The 22,675-nt window shown below is 39.5% G+C and overlaps 1 protein-coding gene across 2 annotated transcripts in view; it reads left to right on the top strand.

The window, feature by feature from the left end:
- Positions 1 to 22,675, top strand: part of LOC128015522 (transforming growth factor beta receptor type 3) — a 127,161-nt gene that overhangs the window by 33,683 nt on the left and 70,803 nt on the right. For both annotated transcript variants that reach the window (XM_052599403.1, XM_052599402.1), the window contains exon 3: positions 1,369 to 1,556. In XM_052599403.1, the coding sequence (XP_052455363.1) occupies positions 1,369 to 1,556 (188 nt within the window). The remainder of the gene's footprint in view (positions 1 to 1,368; positions 1,557 to 22,675) is intronic.

Genomic DNA, 22,675 nt, shown 5'->3' on the forward strand with positions numbered 1-22,675 from the left:
CACAGCACTTGTGTTTTTCTCCTCATTATTCCATGATCTCTTTCTGTGTTGTGTTTCAAGGTCATGGCTCAGAGCGTGTGCCTGTTTCGATTCAACGGTACAAACATATCACTGCTTGTTTCTGTGGTAACAGCCCCGCTGACCTCCTCGAATGTGGACCAATTAAAGGAGTCTCTGACATAGGAGGGCACTAACGTGTGAAGCCTTTTTGCTTTCTGAAAGTGATTAAGAGGATAAATCTTCCCATTTAGGGAAAGAGAGAGAAGATTATAGAGACTGTAGAGGCTACTGAAGAGGACAGATGGGTAGGAGTCTTGTTAATGAGTAGAAAGTATATTATAGTATAAAGCTTACAGTACTTTGTGGTATACTGTAAACTTTTTTCTCATAACCAACAATAATTGTAATACTCCAGAAATTCAATAATATAGCTTTTAATTATTATTATTATTTTTTTGGAATTACTACTATTGCTACCAATACATATTTATGTAATTTTATGATTATGCAATAATATATATATATATATATATATATATATATATATATATATATATATATATATTACATTACATTTATTCATTTAGCCGACGCTTTTATCCAATCCAAAGTGACTTACAAGGGCTTTTAAATAATATAATAAATAAAAAGAATACAGATAGAATAGAAAAAGTTTGTACATTGTACATTTGATAGGTAAGACTCAAACCACTGAAGAGTGGTTCCTGAAATGACCTTTGCCAGTAGGGTTGATAGGGGGATCTGGTTGTTAACGGTGTCAAAAGCAGTGGACAGATCAAGCAGGATAAGTAGTGAAGATTTTGATTCCGCTTCTGCCAGTCTTAGGGCTTCAACAACTGAGAGCAAATCAGTCTCAGTTGAATGTCCACTTCGGAAGCCAGATTGGTCGCTGTCAAGGAGGTTGTTCTGTGTGAGAAATGCAGAGACTTGGTTGAACACAGCTCATTCAAGTGTTTTAGCAATGAAACGAAGAAGGGAAACTGGTCTATAGTTCTCTAAAAGAGATGGGTTAAGGTTGAGTTTCTTAAGTAGTGGAGTTATACGAGCCTGTCTAAATGATGAGGGGAAAACACAAATGTGGAGGGATGTGTTAATGATGTGAGTGAGTGCAGGTACAACTGCAGGAGAAATGACTTGAAGGAGATGAGATAGAATAGGATCAAGCGGGCAAGTAGAAGGATGATTAGAAAGGAGTTTAAATAGTATAAATAGTATAAATAGTGGTCAAATGGGATGCTTTTAGCTCTTATATACTTGTGGCATGAATTTGAAGTGTTCTTTGTAAAAATCTTGATGCAGATTAATGAGGCAGAATGTGTGTTTATTCATGTTTTGTATTATTTGCAGGTCCATTGTCTCGGAGCCCTTGTGAACTTTTGCCAGTTGGGGTGGGTCACCCAGTTCAGGCCATGTTAAAGAGTTTTACCGCCCTATCAGGCTGCGCTAGCCGAGGAACCACCAGCCTCCCTCAGGAGGTGCACATCATCAACCTACGAAGAGGCAATGCACAAGGAGACAGAGAGAAACCAGCACAGGTGAGATTCCTTCACTACTAGACCTTTACCAGCACCTCAAATACAGCAAAGGCTCCTTATGTGCACTGCAAAGGCTTGTTAATTAAATGCATCCAGTAGCTCATCTCAGTCATGTCAAGTTGTGTCATAATTAAGCATTGGAACATGAAGTTTATGCATAATCAAGAATACTAGCTTGACCTCAGATGTTTTCATGCTTTCATGCTGCTGTTTTGCAAAGTAAATAAAAATTTATATCAGAGAAGCTCCAAAACATAATTCTAAAGATAAGTTTTAGTATTCATTTATTTAAGGAATAATACAGTAAAACAGTAATACAGTTGTTCCTGTGATGGCAAGGCAGGCTCCAGTCTTCAGTGTCACATGATCCTTCTTAAATCATTATAATATGCTTATTTAGGGAACAATAAACTATTTAATTGTAATCAATGTTGGAAATGGTTGTGCTGGTTAATATTTAGTGGAAAAAAAAGTGAATCTCTTTTTGTTTTTTACCTAAATTTGCTAAATTCATAATGTATATTTCAGTGATTTCAAAGCTTTAAAAATGAACTCTTATTTTTTAGATTGTCACCTTTATAGTTAAACAAGATTTGGTTCTCTTTACCAGATTGAATGTAGTTACAGTATAATTTGTATTTGTTTGGAAACAAGAATTTTAAATAGTCTTTAATTTGTCGCTTTAATTTGTTCAGTATTTCCATGCAGCCTTAAACACAGACCAGCAGAAATGTTGTCAGACAAAAAGGGTGCTGTGAACCCCGTCTGTGCACTATTTTAGATTGTTCAAATAGCAATTTCACTGTTGTGAAACATCAAGCCACTAAAACCTGGAAACGAAGAGTTGTATAAATGGCTGCTTGGCAGAGCTGTTTCTTGCGGGTTTAACTTGCAATGATGAAGTGGGTCTAAACATACTTTAATTTCTAACTTGGCTGAGGTGATGATGAGTTGGCTGGGTTGTTGAGCTGTTAGTTCTCTTGTTAGTTGGTCAGGATGTTGTAGAAACACATTTCTGGAAGGTTTATTTGGCCGAGAGCTGTGCAGACTCTAGATGTTTGCAATGAGATCTGTGTTGCATAATAATTTCTGTAATTAGTCTTTTCTTCAAGAACATGCACAAAAACACACCCTGGTTTCAGAAAATAATAAGATAAGATACTGATATGAACCTTTTTTACCCAAGTTGTACTTTATTCTAGTCCCATTAGTAACCAGTGAATATGGAAAGAAAATATGTACTTGGAAAAAGATTGGCCTTCAAGTTTTCAGCCCTCACATATCCCAAGAAAAACATCACTGGGCCTCAGGAAAGTTGAGGTAAGTTTTGGAGCCTCTGTCTGGGCTTTTGTGAGCAAAAAGGGAGTCCTAAAGATGGAGTGAGAAGGGCCAAAAGAAGAAAAAAGACAGAGTGCAAATGGGCGCAGTTGTCGGGCACTATCAGCCACGCGGATCGAGAAAGGCTCTTTCTCCTTTTTGAACTCTGTGTGGCTTGGACTCACAGCTCTATTGAAATACAATATCAGTCCCTGCCGACACAGACAATGATGGCTTTAAACCGCCTTGCTTTCACTCTTGTGTGTTTTTTGCATCAGGGAGCAAGTATCACTCAACTGGGTCGGGCAAACAAAAAGCTTTCTTCTTCACCCCTGCCAGGGTTCAAAGCCCTCTCAGATTTTACTCTGTGGTGCTCCATTAGACTGGGGCTCATATCCATACCACATACTGTGTGCCTTCATGCATTGTAATCAGGATCGCTGTGAGTAGTTGTTGTTCCCTCCACCCTGACAGACAGGAAGCAGAAGAAAAGTGTACTGGCCAAAGCACAGGAGCGGAGTGCTGTAAACATCCGTGCCAGAGAGATCAGATTGTTGTTGGTGGCTTCAGTATGTGAAACAAAAGCCTGAGGAATGTTATCTGACATATCTCAGAAGTGTAAGCAACATGGCGAGAGAGAGAGAGAGAGAGAGAGAGAGAGAGAGAGAGAGAGAGAGAGAAAGAGAGAGAGAGAGAAAGAGAGAGAAATAGCTTTTTTTGTTTTCAAGTTGTCAATCCCAAAGTCATTGGCAAACAAAAGATTTCTTTGATAAACTTAAATGCTTTTATAGGCAAAATTCACTCCATTCATCAGCCAGCCAGTCAACAGGCTCAATTTGTGTCTCAAAGAAGTCATTCAGTTGTTACTTTTATGTATTTAGTGTTTAAAATTAAGACTCACCAAGCACCAAGTGCAATGAAGAGGAAATAACATAAAACTACTAGCCAGTAATTTTATTGTGAGCTACTTTAATGTTTATCTCAAGAACTCCATGTGGTGATGCATACTGTATTTGTAATATTCATCAAATTAAGCCACTAAAAATAGAATAAGAGGAGCAAAATCAGGTCCTTAGACTGGCTCATTACTGTTTATCACCTGAATGAAATGTTTAAAAATTATGTTTATTTTGTATTTATTTATTTTTCTGTAATCGGTTTAGGTGGTCTCATAGTACGGAGCCCTGCACATGACATGCAAGAAAAAATAAATAAATAGTGCGCACGATTTACTAATTCGTTCCCTCAATTTACTAAAACGTGCACATGATTATTATTGCATTCCCTCGATTTACTATTGCGTTCGCTCGATTTGCTAAATCGTGTGCACGATTTAGCAAATTGATTGGACGAATTAGTAAATCATGCGCCAATTTTATAAATCGAGTGAACGCAATAGTAAATAGAGGGAACGCTATAGTAATCGTGTGCACGTTTAAGTACAATGAGGGAACGAATTAGTAAATCGTGCACACAATTTAGCCTTATATTTTTTCCTGTGTGTCATGTGCGGGGCTCCGTACTCATAGCATGGAAAAGTCACTTAAGTCTAGTCACTTTATTGTAGCTTAACAATTATGTAATTAAAAAAAAAGTTATTTGAAAGGAATTAATACTTTTGTTCAGCAAGGACGCATTAATTTAATCAACGGTAAAGGCATTGCTATATAAATTTATATTTGAAATATATTATATTTTTGAATAGAAAACAGTTATTTTAAATTATAGTAATATTTCACAATATTGCAGTTTTGATCAAATAAATAAAGCCTTGGTCAGCATAAGAAACTGTCTTGGATTTAATAACATGACTTTTTACACAAGCACCATTAGTCACAGTTCATGCTTTTGGATCCTGTCCTCTAAAGTAAATGTGCCTCATCAGGACTTTGCAATGGCCTGAAACCATGTGCTGGAGATGTGTGAAAGTCAACATGTCTCAACTAGCCAGCAGGATTCCAGCAGCCTATGGCTGAAAGCGAATCAGAGCTCTGGCATTGATAAATGAGACATGTCATTTTCTGCTATGCTATAATGCCATTGACCTTTTGTTTTTGTTAGGAAATGGCTAAAGAGCTCAATTCCCTATGATGCCATTGTTGTGGGTTTGTATCAGTATCTTGGTAACAGATTTTTTTTTTACTATTTGCACATATCTGGCTAACAATTGAATAGTGGCCAAGACTATGTTTTCTCAGCACATTCTTGACCCTTGTTGGAGTCCTGACAACAGTATGTCTTGGTTAGTTTTTCATATGCAAATTTATTATACATATTTTTCTTAATATAGTCAAAGAAAGAGTAGAATATGTATAACACGAATAATACCAAGCAAAAGGTGTTAGCTTGCCAAGCACAAATGCTAACAAAATAACATTACAAGTTTCCATGTAGTTCCCTTAAAATATGTAATAAGCTTGTGGAAATGTCATTTTGGCTCCACTAATAGCACCACACAGAATTGCAAAAATAAAAGAAATTGCTTACTTAAAGTTATTTCTGCACAAACTGGAGAAGGTATTTTAACATCCAAAAAATGACACACTTTGCCTTTAAAAAGTGCAGCAAACTTAAGTTTGCGCTTCATAGCACTGTGCATATGAGTGGATTTTAAGCTACCTCTTAAGCCTTATATGAGGTTTTGTCTACACACAGGAAGATAAGACTGTTCCTTTCACTGCATTCCAAACAGCAGATATTTCAAAGACAGCTCCAGATAGTCTGCACAACGATAGAAAGGGAAGATTATGGATGCACTGAACAAAAGAATCATGACAGCTGTTGATGTACACACATCCGACCTAGGGATCCTTACTATCTAAGGGACTAAAGATCAGAATATAATCTCACACGCACATTTGGAAACTGCAGGACCAGGATGTTAACGCACTTGCACAAATTCTGATGTTCATTTTTATCTGTGTGCTATAATGTTCACTGTAGGGGTGTCCCCGACTAAGGATTTTCATAGTCGAATCGGAATTTTTGAATCTTGCTGATATTCGACTAATAGTTGAATCATATGTTTGGGTCAGGGCAAAATACATTAACAAGAGTCAAGTCAGACATTCGACTAACATAATTACTGATGTTAACACACAGGGAAAATGTGTAATGAAAACCTTGCAGATATAAACGGGGTAAATAATGTTTTATGTTTTGATGAACAGATAACTAACACTTAATGTTGACGAAACCATAGCAATATATATATATATATATATATATATATATATATATATATATATATTTACAATATTGCTCTCATTACCGTATTTTCTGGACTATAAGTCACACTTTTTTCATAGTTTGGCTGCGACTTATAATCAGGTTGGACTTGTTTATCAAAATTAATTTGACATGAACCAAGAGAAATGAACCAAGAGAAAACATTAGCGTCTACAGCCCCGAGAGGGCGCTCTATGCTGCTCAGTGCTCCTGTAGTATACACTGAAAACAAATTTTTGATCAATGGGATTCAACTCATAATTTCATATAGAATATGCTTCATTATTAATACAACACAACATTAATATTAAGACTTATAGGCTATTTGCAAAAAGGACCCAAATGCACATGAACATATCTGCAGGGCTCTGAATGCGAACTCCTTTTGTGGACGCGTTCTTCATGAAACAATGTGCAGAAACACTGCAGCTAAACTCAAAAAATTCAGAGCATTTTAGTATAACTTTAGTCTTCTCATTATAATAGTATGTGTATGTGTAGTATAATAGCTGAAGAGATATCTCCGTAGTACTACAATGAAGCGTTTGACTCAAAACCAAATGCATCTAATATCAGGTAAATAATATATAAATGACATGTATACACCGGCTGAAATGTTTTGAAATCATTTGTAGCTTACCTGTTCGAAAAAATCCAGTCTCTGCCTGTGTCAGTTTGAGTCTTGTTAAAGTTTTAAATCCCTGCCGCCAAGATGCTCCTCTGTCGGTCACAGATTATGGAAAGTGAAACATAAATTTATAGGGGTGGTTGGATTTATTTACGCACTTTAAAATATTAATTTGAAGCTTCTCTCTTTTCAGATTCTTACAGTTTTATCATAATAGGCTGTATATTAACTTATTGGGATAAAACCGGTAGCTCTATAAAGAAAAAGACATTTGAGCTCCCCATATAGTCAAAATGGCATAGCAGCCCGTGAATATTCGACTGTTAGATTGGTAGTCGAATCAAAGCTTCGATTCGTCGACTATTTGGTGTCACACCTAGTGCACTGCAATTTTTTTTTTTTTTTTTACAATTCTGTATTTTTCTTTTTTTTAAGTAACAATTATTAAAAAAACAAATTGGAAAGCAGCACACATTTGCTTATTTAATAATACTTTTTTTCAGAAAATACATCTTGTTTAAGGATTCACAATAATTGTGCATTCAGATTTTCCCAATTTTTATATTTAGATTACCTTTGCTTTTATCTAACGGTATCTTAAAAACATTGTTACCATAATATAATATCATGTTAGCGCTTCATAATTTATAAAGCTGAAATAAAAGTTAAAGGGCATATTGCAGGTTAGAGACACCAGTGAGTCGATATATAGAAAAATAATGTAGGAACTAGTTTATTTACACTCTTAAATAACCACAGATACAATAATGAGCCTGCTATGCAGCCAAGAGAGCAGGGTCAGGCCAGAATTAGACAAAACAGCGGTCAGAGGAGACAGATTGAGTTGTGCTGCGAGAAGAACAGAGCAGATCTTGGTGAGAGACTGATGTTAGCTTACAGATATTCACACGTTAGCTAACGATATGTAATCAGGCAATAGCAAAGCTAGCATTAGTCATCTATGAGTGTTGATACTGACCAATAACAGAAACTAATAAGTGTTGATCAGGCGTGTCACACTCGTTAATATCCGACACTAACATTACGTGATATAGCGGTTTCTCATCACCGCAGGAGAGAGAGAGGAAGAGGGAGATAAACACATTTTTGACTCATTATGTGCTTGTGTGGGAAAAGCTAAGATTCTGAGGAAAGTTAGTGCTGCAAGGAGTTACATACTGGGCCTTAATGGAGAATGTGACCCCCCCCCCCCCACACACACACACACTTGATATGCAGTGCCTGCATAAATTATTACTCTGAGCTAAATACTTGTATGTATAAATAAATTAAAGATTTGAATATTAAAACAATCTGGATAACAATTTACTTCACATCTCATTAATTAATTATGTTTACTGATTTGGAAGTTAGCAAAAAAAAGACTTACGGTGAACAGTTGACGTTTTTGTGGTCCTGCATCTCTGACAGATCTGTGATTATCGCGTCTCCCGTCGGCGGTCGAGCCACAGGCTGACAGGGACCCGATGAAGGTACTGCGTGCACAGAAGGAACCGCAGCAGTCACGAAGCGAGTCTCACTCTCTACTTGCTTCGATATCCCATGTTGAACTGCAGCATATCGCCGGGATGATAACCCTTCAGTGTAAAGTGATCGCTACACAATACTGCATTTTTCAAAGTCGATGTCCCGACAGCCTGGAGTTTGTGCAACCTCCACAAACACAATCATTAACCAAGACAATGATAAATTGAAATAAAAATAACTACAGAAAACACAGAACTGTCAAGGAAACCATCATAATTTTTTCTTCTAAATTTGTGCCTTGGTGTCTTGTAAAACATTTTCAAATCCTGCAGTAACAGTTCTATAGAACCTTGTATGATGATTTTCAGTCATTTGGGATTTTAATCTGTGATATCCACTCTAATTGCTAGGACATGTGAAACAACGTATCTTGTTTTAAGGATTAAGACAAACATATTAAGACTTTCTTTTTCAATTTAGCCGTTTCCAAAGTGACCTTTGTGGTCGGATGTTTCCATTAAAAACCATGACTCCAGTAACTGGTCTCGAATTCAGCTTGTGTGGCTCAGAAACTAGTAAACATGAATGTCCCAAAGGTCCGTAGTGTCATTCTAATGGTGCAATTCTAAGAAGGCACTCATTCACTTAATATATTCTTTTCACCCTGGTCAAAGTTCATGTTTTTGTCAATTGTGGTCCTCTGCAAGATAAAAAAAAAATGTCTTGCTAATCACACAGAATGCTGAGTCCAGGCAATTTTTCATTCCTGTGGGACTCCAGACTTTAGAAGTGTTCTAATGTCATGCAAGTCTATTTGTCCTTGACACGTTTTTGCGGCAGAGAGCGCCACATTTCTTATGGTTTACATACAGTATGAACCCCTCTGGACTATTTGTTTTGGACTGCTTCCAGATGTTCTCCATTTCTCTGTGGGGACGTGAATTCAGTTCAGTTCAGTATTCGTTGGCTTGCTTCACTGTGCTAATGAAGGAGTGCTGGGTTACCCGGCACGACAAAACTTTCCTCACCAGTTATATTTAAGAGATTTAATGTATTGGCGAAACTGGACTCTGTCCTGACACCTAGCTCAGTGTCTCCCAGGCCTTGTTCACCTGTGTGGTCCCTGGCTGGGTGGTAGGAGGACAGATAAATCTGTCTGTCCGTGACTCCTTGGCGTCAACAGAGGATGTTTGGAAGGGACTGAGGCCGGTTTGTGGGGTCACGGATGTGGGAGAGAGAGTTTGGCCTTGTTTTTTTTCTCCACTTAAATGGAGAAAGATAAGCACCCAAGGACATCTGGCTGAATTATATTGAGCCTTGACATTAACAACAACCTACCTAGAGCACTGGCACAGATGTGGCCTTTTGGATTCACACACCCACATTTAAATGCACAACCAGACTGCCTTCTCTCTTTTTTCACAGAAAAACACACACACACACACACACACACAACGTTCAAATCCAACATGGAGACTGTGGCAGGGTCGTGTTTCACGTGCCCAGGCGCCACCGGCCTTCAACAACAGATGGATCAGATCCTCCAAGACATAAACAATTCAGCCGAGCCCTGATTTACTGCTCCCAAACACAACGTTGAAAACCTAGAGGTGGGATAGGGTTACTGACCATCCCGGTTCTGCCAACTAGCGGGACCTGTCCATAAATGTGCAATGAACCATTATAGGATGTGCTCTGCTTTGCAAAGATAATTAACTGAACTGATAACCGATGGAGACTGAAACACATGGTAAGAGTCATATTTTATTTGTCTAATGATCAGCAATGTTTTGCTTAACTCTACACATCCAGTACAGTGGTCTGTACTGTGTAATCTGACGAGGGAGATGTTCCAGCTTTTTTTTTTGAAAAAACTGCACTTGTTGCAGTGCCTTCTCTAATACCAGAAACATCTGCCTTCAAATTTAGATTTGATTTTAGCTAATGAAATATTTTCAGAGGCAGGATAATTAAAATGCTTTCATACATTCTTTTGTGCCATCAACATGCAATGATGCATTAAAATGCTGTCTCTGTGGGCAGCTCATTAGAGTTTTGGCATGTCTACCTCTATTAGAAGGTAATACAAATAATTTAAAGCAAGTGATACTGTGATAAACCACAACTTACTGCTGTAATTATGGATTATATGTCTATTTTTATATTTGTGCCTCTGAGTTCAGAGACTGGGTAAACATGCACTCTGTCTTTCTCGCATCCTCCTGTTAGAAATATCGGTATCACTTGCCCTTCATATTGTGTGAAATTTACAAGCTGTTAGTCATGCAATCTCTTGGAATGTAAGTCAGGGCATAGAGATCATAAATTTATCTCGTTTTGTGTGAAGTTTTTTGTTTTGGAATGGGTCTTGGATGCTTGTTTACAGAGTCAGCATGAATGCAGCTGGTCCGTCAGCAATTACGGCAAGGGTAGTCTCCAAAGGCTCCAGATCCCTCCCGTCCCCTCGCAGGCTCAACCCTGTCAGATAGAGGTGGAGACATTTGCTCGGAATTGTGAGCAAGAGTGTTTTGGGTCATGTTCAAAACTCAAGTACATAGTAATTGTAATTTATTGCTGTACTTAAGTATTATTTTGGGGAGCTTGTACTTCATCCAATTACTGTTGCAACTAAGTGCTTGAAGTTTTAATTACACTGTAATTTACAGTAAATAGTAACTTTACACTGTAATGTACAGTCAATGTAATAAAAAAGGCAGCTGCAGTTGCCAAAACTTTACCGTAAAAATATGGAATAAATATCTTAGGTTTTAAGGGACTGGACTAAAATTTGCAATAACTAAACAAATTAACATAAAATGTAAGATAAAACCCAAATTAACATAAATGATAGCAATAACTAAAAATAAATGCTTTTGCAAAATAACATCAAATATAAAGTTTATCTTCGGGAACTCGAGCTGCGTCGAGCGCTTTCGGGGAACGCCTTTGGCAAGAACAACTCTGAATATTGTGTGCAATCAGTCCAATGGAAGAGCGTGGCGTCACGGGCGGGGTGACGCACGTGATGGGTGTGTACGCTTCGATCCCGGAGGGCTCTCTTCGAGGAGGGAGCCTTCGCCAGCGTTCCTCGCGATACCGGTCCCACTTTCGCCGAGGCGGAACGGCGCCAGCATTCGTTGGGTTCGCAGATCGATCTGTTGGAGGGAATGGAGACGGGCACGTCCTTGTCCTTATCTCCTACCTTACCCATTAGATCTGCCCGATTCCTGGGTTCGGAAGCCCAAGCTTAGGTTCTTCCCCCCCGAGCATCGGGCTTGACGCTCCGCCTTTCTTTCTCCGAGGAGATTGATACGGAGGGCGTCGGCGAGCTTTTAGTTGCACAAACATAAAGTTGCATAAGCATATACAATAAACAGTGTTATGCCTAACATTATACGAGCAGCTATTTAATTTCAGAGGGGATTAATATTGTTTGTGTGAATAATTATTCGCACGTTGTCGAGGCAACACGTGTATTACATTGTTTTCAGTTTTCATATGAATTTTCTATACCCGACCGCTTGTCTGGTTGTTTAAACTCCATTTAATAAGGAGGAGTTAATTCTATTACTTCAATGTGTACTTTGTCACAATCTAGACCGTGTTTACTTGTCTGATTGTTTTGATTTCATTAAATTCTAAGAAATTTAATAACTGAGAAGTTAAAGAAGTTTAAAATTCTGAGGAATATAATGACTTTGAGAAGTCAGCACTTCAATGTGTACTTTATCTCAATCCAGACCGTATTTACTTGTCTGATTGTTTGATTGTTTAAAATTCTGAGGAATATAATGACAATTATTGAACATGTGAAGTTAGATGTACTGGAGGGACTGCTGGGTGGGAGCAGCCCCCTCCATGTACAGACAGAGCAACGCTCTAGGCCAGCGACTTCTCAGCCTAATCCGAATCCGTTGTCAGGCTGGGAGGTCCACGGCCAAGAAGTCATGACGCATTTCAGTCACGACTACAGAGGGCGGCCCCTACTGGGGTAGAGCGGTGTCCACCTCATTATACGGTGCCCGTCTCACCTCAGTGCCCTCGGGAGGTGGGTCTGCCAACCCTGCCAGAGTTTCAGGGCACAGCCGCTTCCAGCGAGCACTGCTCTCAGTTATTTCCGCCCGTGAGCGTAGCGGAGCTGAGACGCTCGCCGCCCCTTCGGGGGCCTCTTACACCAGATGTCAGTCTCTAGAGACTGATTCCATTAGTACATCAGTTAGCAGCGTGAAAACTACTGCCAAATGTATCTCAATGGGTCCTGCACATGGTAGAAAGAGGCTATCGCATTCAGTTCGGCCATCCTGCACACGGTAGAAAGCCGTGTAACGCTAGCGACATACGCATCCCTCACCGGTTGGGGTGCGGTCATGAGTGGCCACCCTGCCCGCGGTCTGTGGAGTGGTCGCCATCTGACATGGCATACCAGTTGTCTAAAGATGCTAGCTGTGCATTGAGCATTGAAATATTTTCTCCCAGACTTGAGAGGTCACCATGTGTTGGTGCGCACTGACAACACATTGGCGATCTCTTATATCAGTCACCAGAGAGATCGGCATTCGTGGTGAAGTAGATATGGAGAGTTTTTGGACCTCTTTGCGACTCAAGAGATATCGCAATGTCCCCTCTGTTTCTCTCTAGTTCATCCAGCTCCTCTGGGACTGGACGCTATGGTACAGACCTGGCCGAGGCTTCGTCTGTACGCTTTTCCCCCTATGGCTCTGCTCCCGGGAGTTCTGGCGAGAGTACGCCGGGCCGGGGTCCGTCTTCTATTAGTAGCCCCGTTCTGGCCGGGCCCAGTATGGCTCGCAGATCTGATCTCTCTCCTCAACGGCTATCCATGGGTGATTCCGATCAGGACAGATCCCTCGAGGAGTTGTGGAAGTTGTCTGTGTAGCCCCTGAGGGGGCACAGCTCATAGCTTCCGGTGTCCCAATCGAGGTTGTTGAGATCCCCCCACTCCAATCCAGAGCTCCCTCTACGAGGAAACTGTACGCCCTGAGGTTGAAACCCTTCTCCTCATGGTGCAGAGACCGCCAGCTTGACCCTGTTAACTGCCCAGTTGGTACAGTTCTGGAGTTTCTCCAAGCTAGGCTCTCTGCGGGGTTAACTCACTCCACCTTTAAAGGTGTACGTGGCTGCCATAGCTGTTTACCACGTCCCTTTCAACGGTCAGTCAGTGGATAGACACCCCCTAGTTACACGTTTCCTCCATGGTGCGCTGAGGCTGAGACCTCCAGTACGGTCCTGTGTTCCCCCCTGGGACTTGGTTGTGGTGTTAGAGGCTCTTTGTAAAGCTCCATTTGAGCTGATTCATGAATATTACTGGCTATTACTTCTCAAAATAGAGAGTTGGAGACCTTCAGGCCCCCTCGGTGGCCCCTACCTACTTAGACTTTGCCCCTGGTATGGCCAAAGCATTTTTATACCCTTGAGCGGGTTACGTTCCTAAGTTCCCTGTGTTATGCCCCAACCCATAGTATTGCAGGCCTTCTGCCCTCCTCCCTTTCAGGAGCCAGACCAGGAGAAGTATGTGTCCAGTTCGAGGACTGGATGCATACGTCCACAGAGCTGCTGTGGAGAAAACCTGACCAATTGCTTGTTTGCTACGGTCCTCCTAAAAAGGGTTCCCCTGCCTCTAAGCAGACCCTTAGTCGTTGGATAGTCGAGGCTATCAACGAGTCCTATGAGTCCTCTGGTCTTCCCCTTTCTTTGGGAGCCAAGGCCCACTCTACATGGAGTATGGCTGCCTCTAAGGCCTTTCTAGCAGGTGTGTCCCTCTTGGACATCTGCAACGCTGCGGGGTGGTCCACGCCCTCTACATTCGCCAGATTTTACAATCTTGATATGCGAGCCGCTCCTGGCTCTTCTGTCCTCTCGCCCCTAGGTTACGAATGTAAACCTAGTTCCTCGAGGGAACGAGATGCTGCGTCGCAGAGCCATACTCCCGGCACCCCTGCCGGCACTTGCTTCCCTACTCGAAGCTGAAGTCAGCTGTGTGGCAGGTGCCTTTATAGCTTCCTGGTCGCTACGTCACCCCGCCCGTGACGCCACGCTCTTCCATTGGACTGATTGCACACGATATCCAGAGTTGTTCTTGCCAAAGGCGTTCCCCGAAAGCGCTCGACGCAGCGTCTCGTTCCCTCGAGGAACTAGGGTTACATTCGTAACCTAGGGACGTTTCATGCTATGAATTCATTTCACATTTTATTACAATGTACATAATACATTTTTCTACTATTGTATAATTTAATTTGTCCAAATGTAAAAGTTTGTGCTGCACAGTTTAGCACAGCTTGCTTGTAGTTACAATGTAATACTGGAAAGCACAAACCGTTTTGGAAGGGTTAGCACTTTTTCTTCAGATATATTGAACCCTGGTGCTCATATGGGTGATGCAGGTTTGAGTCCTGCCTGCGACATATCCAATCCCTTTTTTTCGCATTCCCAAATATGTTACTGTGGCTTTGTGATGCTATCTGTAAAAACAGGTAGGAGTTTCTTTATTTCTTATTAAAACCTGAAGTTTAAGCTGGACAAATGAAAATATTCTACAGAAAACTTGCAACCCGTGTGTAAGTGATGCTTATTTCAGATGCAAAAAGGATGTTTAATACTAAAGTTTAATTCTATCCCTGTTTTTTTCTGGAGAATAGCTGCGTACAGTTAAATGACGTCTGTTTTGGCACAAAAAACATGACTAAATCTAAAAAAGCATGTCAGGGAAAAAATAAAAAGATGAAAAAGTATGTTATGAATAATTGTTTATTGCACTAACACATAGAAATACATTAACGCTCAGACAGCAGCTGCAAGGTGTCACTGCTGCCCTCTTATTCACACTGAACTAACATCCTTCCCAACCACTGCCTCCCTCCTTCTGCTCCCCTCACACATACACACATTTCCATTTTATTGTGCAAATCAGAAGGAACGGTTTCCTGTCCCTCTCTCTTTTCCCAGTGCCAGTGTGTTGTACAGTGTTACAGCAGACGGCCCAGGCTGTGTTTTCCTCTCAACAACAGAGAGACATGCACAGCTGCATTTTGCTCTGTAACAGCCATGGCACTGGTTCAGACTGCACTGCAGCGCTGGCTAATTAAGTGAAACTGAACACCTAGTAGTGACTGTGCATAATGCTTTTACTTTCTCATCAACCTCGCTGGAAATATAGCTAATTCCTTTCTCTTCAGTGACTTTATACATATATATATACTGTAGACACACTTGCACACACACACACACACACACACACACACACACACACACACACACACACACATATATGCAGGGATATGGAGGTTTTGAGTCCTGTCCAAGTATATTTTTGTGCCTCCATGCTATATACCGGTCCAAAGAGGCTAAAGTGTAAAAATAACTCTAGAGACCCCAGGAAAGTGTCTGACCAACTCAGTTCTTTCCTGTGTTGAAGTATTTCCTATTGAAACAGGAAGTCGTCATGACATATCAAAGGCCTTGTGCTTTTTTTAACCAGCCAATAGCTTTCAGTTTACGTCAATTCAGCAAAATTCTGCAGTGATCAACATATTTGGAAGCTTTTAATTAAATAATTTCTCCCAGTTAGTGGTAAGTGCCTTTTTTATTTTTACAGATATTTTTTTTTATTGGTTTTATTATTAATTTTATTAATTTATTATTTGTTAGTTGACTGAGTGTCAGATGATTTCAGATTATGCTATAAAATAAATAATGTTATTGCAGCAATGTTGTGTATGTATTCATGTTTAAGTGAAATTGCATTGCCCTGTGGCCATATACAAATGTATTAAATTGACCCATTATGTTACTTTTTTTTTTTTTTTTTTACAAACAAACAAACAAACAAAAAAACCTTAATATTGATATTTTCCTGCAAATATAAATATTGCATTTGAAATGTTTATACCAGCTAGTAGTTTTTTTTTGTTTGTTTGTTTTTTTGATATTTTAAGTGTCAGTTTTAACTAGCAAATAGCTGCCTTAAAATATAACAGGTATGAACTAAAATTTCATGGGGTCTTTATAGTGGAATGCTGCAGTTACAACACATTGGCTTTTCTGAGAATATAGGTTGGGATGACGTTAGACGATGCAGTGGAATGTGCTTTTGGCACAGCAGTAAGATCCTGACTCATTAAGGAGTCTTCCTTCTGCGCTTTTGATGAAGAGCCAGGTTTGTGGCCATACCTGCAGCCCTGTACATCAAGACAACTTTTCCTTCGCAGCGAGAGCTGAGAAATAAGAGATATTTCAGTGGATCTCAGTGTCCTTATCCAATGAGTTCAGGGAGGCGGACTGTCTCCACTTCAAACACAGTTGCACTGAAAGCCTTGCTACAGACTAACCAGCCCAGTCAGAGAAGTCCTTTCAAGTCTGAAATCTGCTTCCTCCATCACTGCCCACCTCCACAAAGGCCTGGCTCGAAGGTGGTAGTCTGATACTTCTGAGGCAGAGAATGGCTCTGTTTTGACATAGGCTGCTTGGCCAATAATCCTTTAGTTCCAAGTTAACTCTCTCTCCTTCATCTCAATGAACAAAACTGCAATGATCTCATCAGTCTCCGCAGTGACCTACGGATCAAAGTGCCAGAACCCTTCTCTCTGCCTGCAAACAAAGCCTTCATTCTGTGGTAATAGATGTGACAAGGCCAGTAAGTAGTGGAGACAAGAGTGTGTGTTCTTGAGAGGAACTCTCCAGTCCGATAAGAGAAGAATTACTGTATGGCACATTTACACCAGATTAGATGCACTACTCAGAATGTGAATAAATATAGCAGCTCAAGGAGATTGGAGCAGTGGTTCCCAGCTGGATGTACTTCAGCACGCAGATTTGGTTGTAGATTTAACCTGTACACAGGTCTGTAGCCAGCTATGAGGTCCGGACCTCTGTAAATTTTTTATGTTCGAAATAAAATTTTGTTCTCTGATTGACTTATTTCATGCTAAACTCCTCATATAAATGTCTGCATGTATAATGCAGAATGTTTAGCGTCCGTGGTATGAAAATAACTCTTTGGAGAGTTGTGAGCGAGAGCGCGAGACGCAGCCTCCTTGTTGCCAGATCAAGCTATTAGAAGCGTTTTTTTGACTTTTTTTCCCACTAAACTTGACAATTTAGAAAGTTTATAAAGTAGGAAGTTGCGGTTTAGGATTAGCGATAACTTTATTTTATCTAATTTCCAAAATATTTTAAAATAATTTTGCTTTATTTTATTTATTTATAGGTTTTTGTTTATTTTAATAGCAATATCTGGCAACATTGCATCACCGGAATTAGTCTAATACTTATTTTCAACTTTTTGATTATTTACTTCATTTTCATTGAAAATGAATGCTTTTCTGATTGAATTTGAAAAGGAAGAAAGCAGCCATTACTCCAGTCTTCAGTGTCAAATTGATTCTTCCTTTACAAAACAAATATACAGACTCCAAACGTTTGAATGGACACTGTATGTGTTAATGAGGGAATGTCATGCAAACTGTGCATGATGGGGTTTTCAGTGGCTGATGGTATTAGCAGGATGGTACTCTAGATGAGCATACCATTCAATGATAGCAAATTAGTTGATCACAAACACACTGAAATGAAAAGAAACATTGTCTTAAACTCCATTTATTCAAAAACAAATTGAACCACTTGACCCACCAGTTTCAAACTTGGTTAAAGAAAGAAAGCTAGTGAGGGCAAAAAAGCCAAAATATTGATAGAGTCGAAAAAGATAAGAACTTAAATGATTGTGCAGATCAGTAATGCAAACATTTAGACAAAGATTGACTTGTTATCTAAAGTTATATTAACATGGTAACAGGTGAAATCCTGTGGTACATCTGCCATTAGTCGTGAATATTTTCAGAATATTTTGGCATCCGGTACAGTGCAGAGCCCTGGGAGTTATCCAGCGTTTACAGGGTGTGGCATTTCCCTTGACAAAACTGGCTGTGTCATAAAAATAACCACGCTCTATCTTTTAACAAACAAGCGTAATTTTCTCTTAGCAACATGAGAGCAAACAGCAGATAGCCCGTGTCTCTTATCCCTCTCACAGAGTGTGATTCCACAGCATGGCTGAAAATAAACAAAGCCAAGCCAGTTTAATCTAACTCTCAGGCCATCTTTGTCTAATCAATTTAGCGAAAGTTAAACATCAAACGCCAGCTCTTGGCCGCAGCTCAGCGTGAGGCAGAGCGGATGATTGTTTTATCAGTTGGGATTCTTAGAGAGACTGGAGCCTCGCAAACCCAAACATGACGAGGTGAAGGGGACAGTGACAACACTGCCACCTCCAGCCTGAGAATCAGTTCTAACAACTGACATTTGATCTTAAGCTGTTCTCCATTATTTCATCATCATTTGAATTATTTTACAATTTTATAATTTATTCTGTGGTATCAGCACAATGTTATGTTTTGTGCATTCTTTCTGTTAATATTTTTACATTAAATCCATCTATAAATATTTTAAATAGCATACATTTATTTGAGGAGCACTCATTGTATACTATATATATATATATATATATATATATATATATATATATATATATATATATGTAGAGAGAGAGAGAGAGAGAGAGAGAGAGAGAGGAAAAATAGATTGAATACTTTTTTATCATTTGGCAAATTTGAAAATAATCTGAATCTGTTATGAGTCACATTGACATAGAAAGGGGGTGTGATTATGCTGAAAAGAATAGAAGCAAATTTAAGTACTCCTGCCTAAATTTAGCATATTTAGTGCCTGTTAAACTGGATTGCAGGAATAAAATGAATATGATTTGGGTTTTTGTTCTGAAAAACTGCATTTTGCAGCTTTTTTATTTTATTTGTGAGGCAAAAAAGTGCACGTTCATCAGAAAGTGGAACGTGTGACTGTGGTGTTCTGTAATGAGGTCAAGCATGTGTTTATGCCCACTGAAAGATAACACACATCAGCAGGCTTAGGGCTATCAGATTTACCATCCACACTTGCCGCAAAATTTATAAAAGAACACATAAAAGGCCATGTGCTTTGATGTGTCTGCACGGAGAGCTGATGAGGTAGATATACGTGTGTTTGTGCGCTCAGACGCAGGGAGATCGACATTACATTGAGAGGTCACAGATCACTGAGCAGTGCTGATAACTGAACTCAACAGATTGATCTGACCCCCAATCTTTACCTCATTTATTCTCTTTCAGCCATCCAGAAAGAACCAAGATGCAGTCAAACAACACACACACACAGATTAGCATTTAGAACAGTGCCAAACATTCACATAGCTCTACATTGTTTCGAGTGCAGTCATACGGAGTCGTAGGAAAGATCATTCACAGACACATGGCAGTGATTTTATCAAATTTACAAGAAAATCTCTTGACAGCACAAATCTCTGCTCCGCTAAGCAAAGTTAGCATTGTGTTTCTCTGACAGCGTGACAGAGAATGTGCAAACACTGCATTATTTCCAGAAAACAAACATAAAACTTAAAAAGAGTTGTTTTCGAGATCTAATGCCTTTCTTTTTGCATTTAAGTTACATCTGCCTTTGTGTATCTGTGCAGTTAAATATGAAAGACTGTTATCCATCTCATATGCAGTGATATACAGTTTTAAATAATAAAGTTGCAGTTGTGAGAAATGATGTCACAATTGAGATTTAGTATACAAAAAAAGGGACAAAATACAAATTTGTCCCTTTAAGCGTACTTCTCCAGTGACAAGCTATTTTACCTCTAAAGGCACAGTTTTTGACCATTTTTGCTTTTGCTGACAGTGCAACATCACAGACAGTTTAAGAAATAAAGCGAGGAAAAAGTCAGAATTTGTTATAAATAATGTCACAACTGCATGTGACAAACAAAACCAGAGATTCTCCGAGAGTTGCAACGAAAGAAAACAAAAATGCAACTGAAAGATATAAATGCACTTTTTTTTTCTTTACTGCGAGCACCAATACAATACACTTCCATAGTTAAAATAACATTTAAAACAAATTCTACTTGGACTATGGCTTAGATTGTCACAGTGCCACAATCTTAGTAGTTATTATCAATGGCAATGAAATTTCTATTATCACTAGCGATTTTGAAAATGTTAATGCTAACTCATCCTTTAAGTGGTTAAGCAATCCTTATTCAAATGGGTTCTACTCATATTTAGATAGTTGTTACTTGATACTACCCATGCAATCGACTGAATTTTATTTTACTTTCAAATTGTTAGCAAAGTACCAGTACTTTTGACATCCTAAAAGTGGACAAGTCGTCCAACCACCATCTTCGTCTGTTTCCTCATTTTCCCTTGTACGATTCCATATCATCTGCCTATCGTTCTCCTAAATAAACTCCCTGTTTCCCAACCATCTGCTCCCGTTCCCCAAATCTTCACATGGCCCAAGGGAACACTGCAACTGCTATATTTTGCTTATCTTGCATTATTAGGCATCTAATTAGAGGATGTTTTAGTGAACTGATATTTTGGGAGTCACATAATGAGGTCTATCAATAATGTCAACACTCTTTCCTTTTGACAGGGAATTGCTGTCAGCAGTGAAAGAGAGAGATATACAGTACACAGAGAGCTGACAGAGTTGATTTATTAGTGCTTTACACGAGAATGCACGAATTATGATGGTTTCACAGGCAGATAGACAGGAACAGCACATTCTCCACACAGGAACTGCGGTGTCTTGCTGACATTGTTTGTTCTCACTGAGGTTGAGTTGTTGAGTTGAATGGTAGGTTGCTGGTGTGTTAAATGACATGGTGAGATCGGTTTCCCATCACCCCCTGCAGTAATGCTAGCCTCAGTGCTGGGTTTGTATGGGGACGTGCAGCTGTCTCCTATCAGAGCCTGTCGTTTCTTTGTAACTCAATCAGGCCGGACGGGCTACACCATCAGACAGCGGTTAGTGCAGCGGCCTGTGAAATCAGGTCCAGACTCACACTCTGGGCTTCACACTGGTCATGCCGTTCTTTTTATCTTTCACAACGTGATCATCTCAACCACTCCGCTCTTCGGAGGCCTGCCTTTGCTCAGTTTAACAACCCTGTCTGCAATTCAGCAGCAGTTCCATTAGTGACACTGAGATTGAAGGAGACTCCAGCTTTAATGCGTTTTTCCACTGCAATGGTTGCTCATGTCGTAGCTAGTTGATTGGATTTTGAGATGAGGCAAAAATAGAGGCAAATTAATGCAAGGAAGAGGTTAAGCAGACTGAATGAGAGGATTCCAATCCCCGTAGAATAAAACATGGTTGAATCCTTATTACAATGTAATTAATATTTAGAACACAGTGTGAATTTTTATTTCATGCCATCTTTAATGCTATGAATTTATTCCCGCAATAAAATTAAACTAATTTAATTACTCTACTTTAGGTTCATTTAATGCCGGTTTAAGAACCACCTTTTTTCAGTGGCACTATTTCAGTGGAAAAGAGATGTGTTTACAGTGACATTAATCATCTGTTCACCTTCTGTATATGAGGTATAGAAGGATGAACTCATTTCTCTATGAGCGTGTGTGGTTTTGAATCGGTTCTTTTGTAAACCATGTTGTATTGTTCAGTTTAGAGCATGCATTACAGATGCATTACAGCATCGCAGATGGTGTTTCACAGAACCTGTGCGATGTGGGACTAATCAACGCTCCCAATTCCCAGCACTGCCAGTGTGTGATGGGGAGTACGTGAGGTCACCCTGTAGAGCTGGGTTTTTAGCTCATGCCTAGCCAAGGTAATTTGCTTCTCACCTTGCTGCAGTTTTGGAATGGCGGGATGACTGTGTTTGTGCCTTCTCTAAATGACAAATTTTTGGGGGAAATTGTTTCTGATTCTGAAATTCCATGATTTTTACAACCAGGAGAGGTTGTGCTTTAGTCCCTCTCCTTAAAACTCTTTTCAAACCCCTTTCTTTAGACAAAACTTTTATAATTTATTTTTTCTCTGTTTCTTGCTGACAAGCATAGTTCGTAGGGGTGGGAATCACCAGAGACCTCACGATACGGTATTATCCTGATACTTGTGTCAGGATACAGTATTATTGCGATTGTAAATATAATGCGATATTCTGTGATATATTGTGATTTATTATCTTTCTCCAATTTCTAATTATGTCCCCAAAGGAAAACTTTGGCAACATCTTTTTTAACAAACAAAAAAAAAAAAATCAATTTGTTTAACTCACTTAAATTCTATTGCTGCAGTGCAAAATGGGATTTTCGAGCAGACAAACTAACCGACACTTTCATGAAAAGCTGTCACAAATGTTGTATGCACCTGGCAAACTCAATTTTTTATTACGGTCTAATCTAGTCCAACTTAATTAAATGTAAACAGGTATGCACTGCTGTGCTACTACAGGTATTTTGAACAATGCAACTTGAACTTTTACACAAAAAGGTGTGCAGTCTAGGGCTGTATGATTAATTAAAATTTAATCACAAAGGTGGTCAATTGCGATTAGATGCTGCAATTGTTAGGC

The sequence above is a fragment of the Carassius gibelio genome, chromosome A6 (genome assembly GCF_023724105.1).
Source record: "Carassius gibelio isolate Cgi1373 ecotype wild population from Czech Republic chromosome A6, carGib1.2-hapl.c, whole genome shotgun sequence".
Lineage (NCBI taxonomy): Eukaryota > Metazoa > Chordata > Actinopteri > Cypriniformes > Cyprinidae > Carassius > Carassius gibelio.